At 45.4% G+C, this 898-nt stretch overlaps 1 protein-coding gene across 6 annotated transcripts in view; it reads left to right on the top strand.

Moving 5' to 3' along the window:
• Prg4 (proteoglycan 4) overlaps window positions 1-898 on the top strand; it is an 18,133-nt gene that overhangs the window by 11,048 nt on the left and 6,187 nt on the right. For 2 of the 6 annotated variants that reach the window (XM_023704116.1, XM_023704114.1), the window contains exon 7: window positions 256-859. In XM_023704116.1, the coding sequence (XP_023559884.1) occupies window positions 256-859 (604 nt within the window). Of the gene's footprint in view, window positions 1-255 lie in introns of all 6 variants that reach the window. The other 4 variants (XM_023704115.1, XM_023704112.1, XM_023704113.1 and 1 more) reach the window with 3 other exon arrangements.

Genomic DNA, 898 nt, shown 5'->3' with positions numbered 1-898 from the left:
CCCTGTGCTTTTGCTTAGCTTGTTCTAAGTAGGTGCTTTAGACCACTGAGCCATCCCACCAGCCCTGCATTTCATATTTTATCTCATTCAGCCCTGAAAGGTAGCTTGAGTAGTTTTGTAGTAAAATCAACGGACACATTGAAGGGTAGCAGTTTACCTAGGTACACACAACTAACCAGATAGGGATGAGATCTTTTTTGTTACTACTAAAGAAGAAAAAGCTATTAAAAAATAAGATGTATTTTTTTTTCCTAGTAAAAGATAATAAGAAAAAAACTCCTAAAAAGGAACCTAATGCGGAGCCCCCAGCTGTTGATGAAACTGGAAGTGGACAAGACAGTGGTGACCCTAAGCTCACCCCAGCTCCTGACACTACCACCCAACGCAATAAAGTAACCACAACTCCCAAGAGTACAACAGCAAAACCAACAACTCCTAAACCCAGTCTCCCATCTAATCCTGATACATCCAAGGACACACCTTCATCAGTCAATGAAGAGCTAACAGTTGAAACTAAAGAGTCTACTGAAACCAATAAAGAGACTTCAGCTAATGCAAAGGAAAAGACTTCAACCAAAGCGACCCGGAGTTCAGAGAAAACATCTGCCAAAGAATCTGAACCCACACCTGAAGTTCCTGCTAAACCTACACCCAAAGCTGAAACTACAACCAAAGCTTCTGCTGTGACCACTCCCAAAACACCCAAGGAAACTCCTACCACCTCCAAGGAAGTGGTACCCACTACTGAGAAGTCAGTACCCACTACCACCAAGGACCCAGCTCCCACCACCCCTAAGAAACCCGCACCTACCACCACCAAGGAACCAGCTCCCACCACCCCTAAGGAGCCAGCACCTACTACCACCAAGGAACCAGCTCCCACCACCCCTAAGGAGCC

The sequence above is a fragment of the Octodon degus genome, unplaced genomic scaffold (assembly GCF_000260255.1).
Source record: "Octodon degus isolate 3935 unplaced genomic scaffold, OctDeg1.0 scaffold00188, whole genome shotgun sequence".
Classification (NCBI taxonomy): domain Eukaryota; kingdom Metazoa; phylum Chordata; class Mammalia; order Rodentia; family Octodontidae; genus Octodon; species Octodon degus.
The sequence above is the reverse complement of the archived record's forward strand: the minus strand, read 5'-3'. Positions and strand labels throughout refer to the sequence as shown.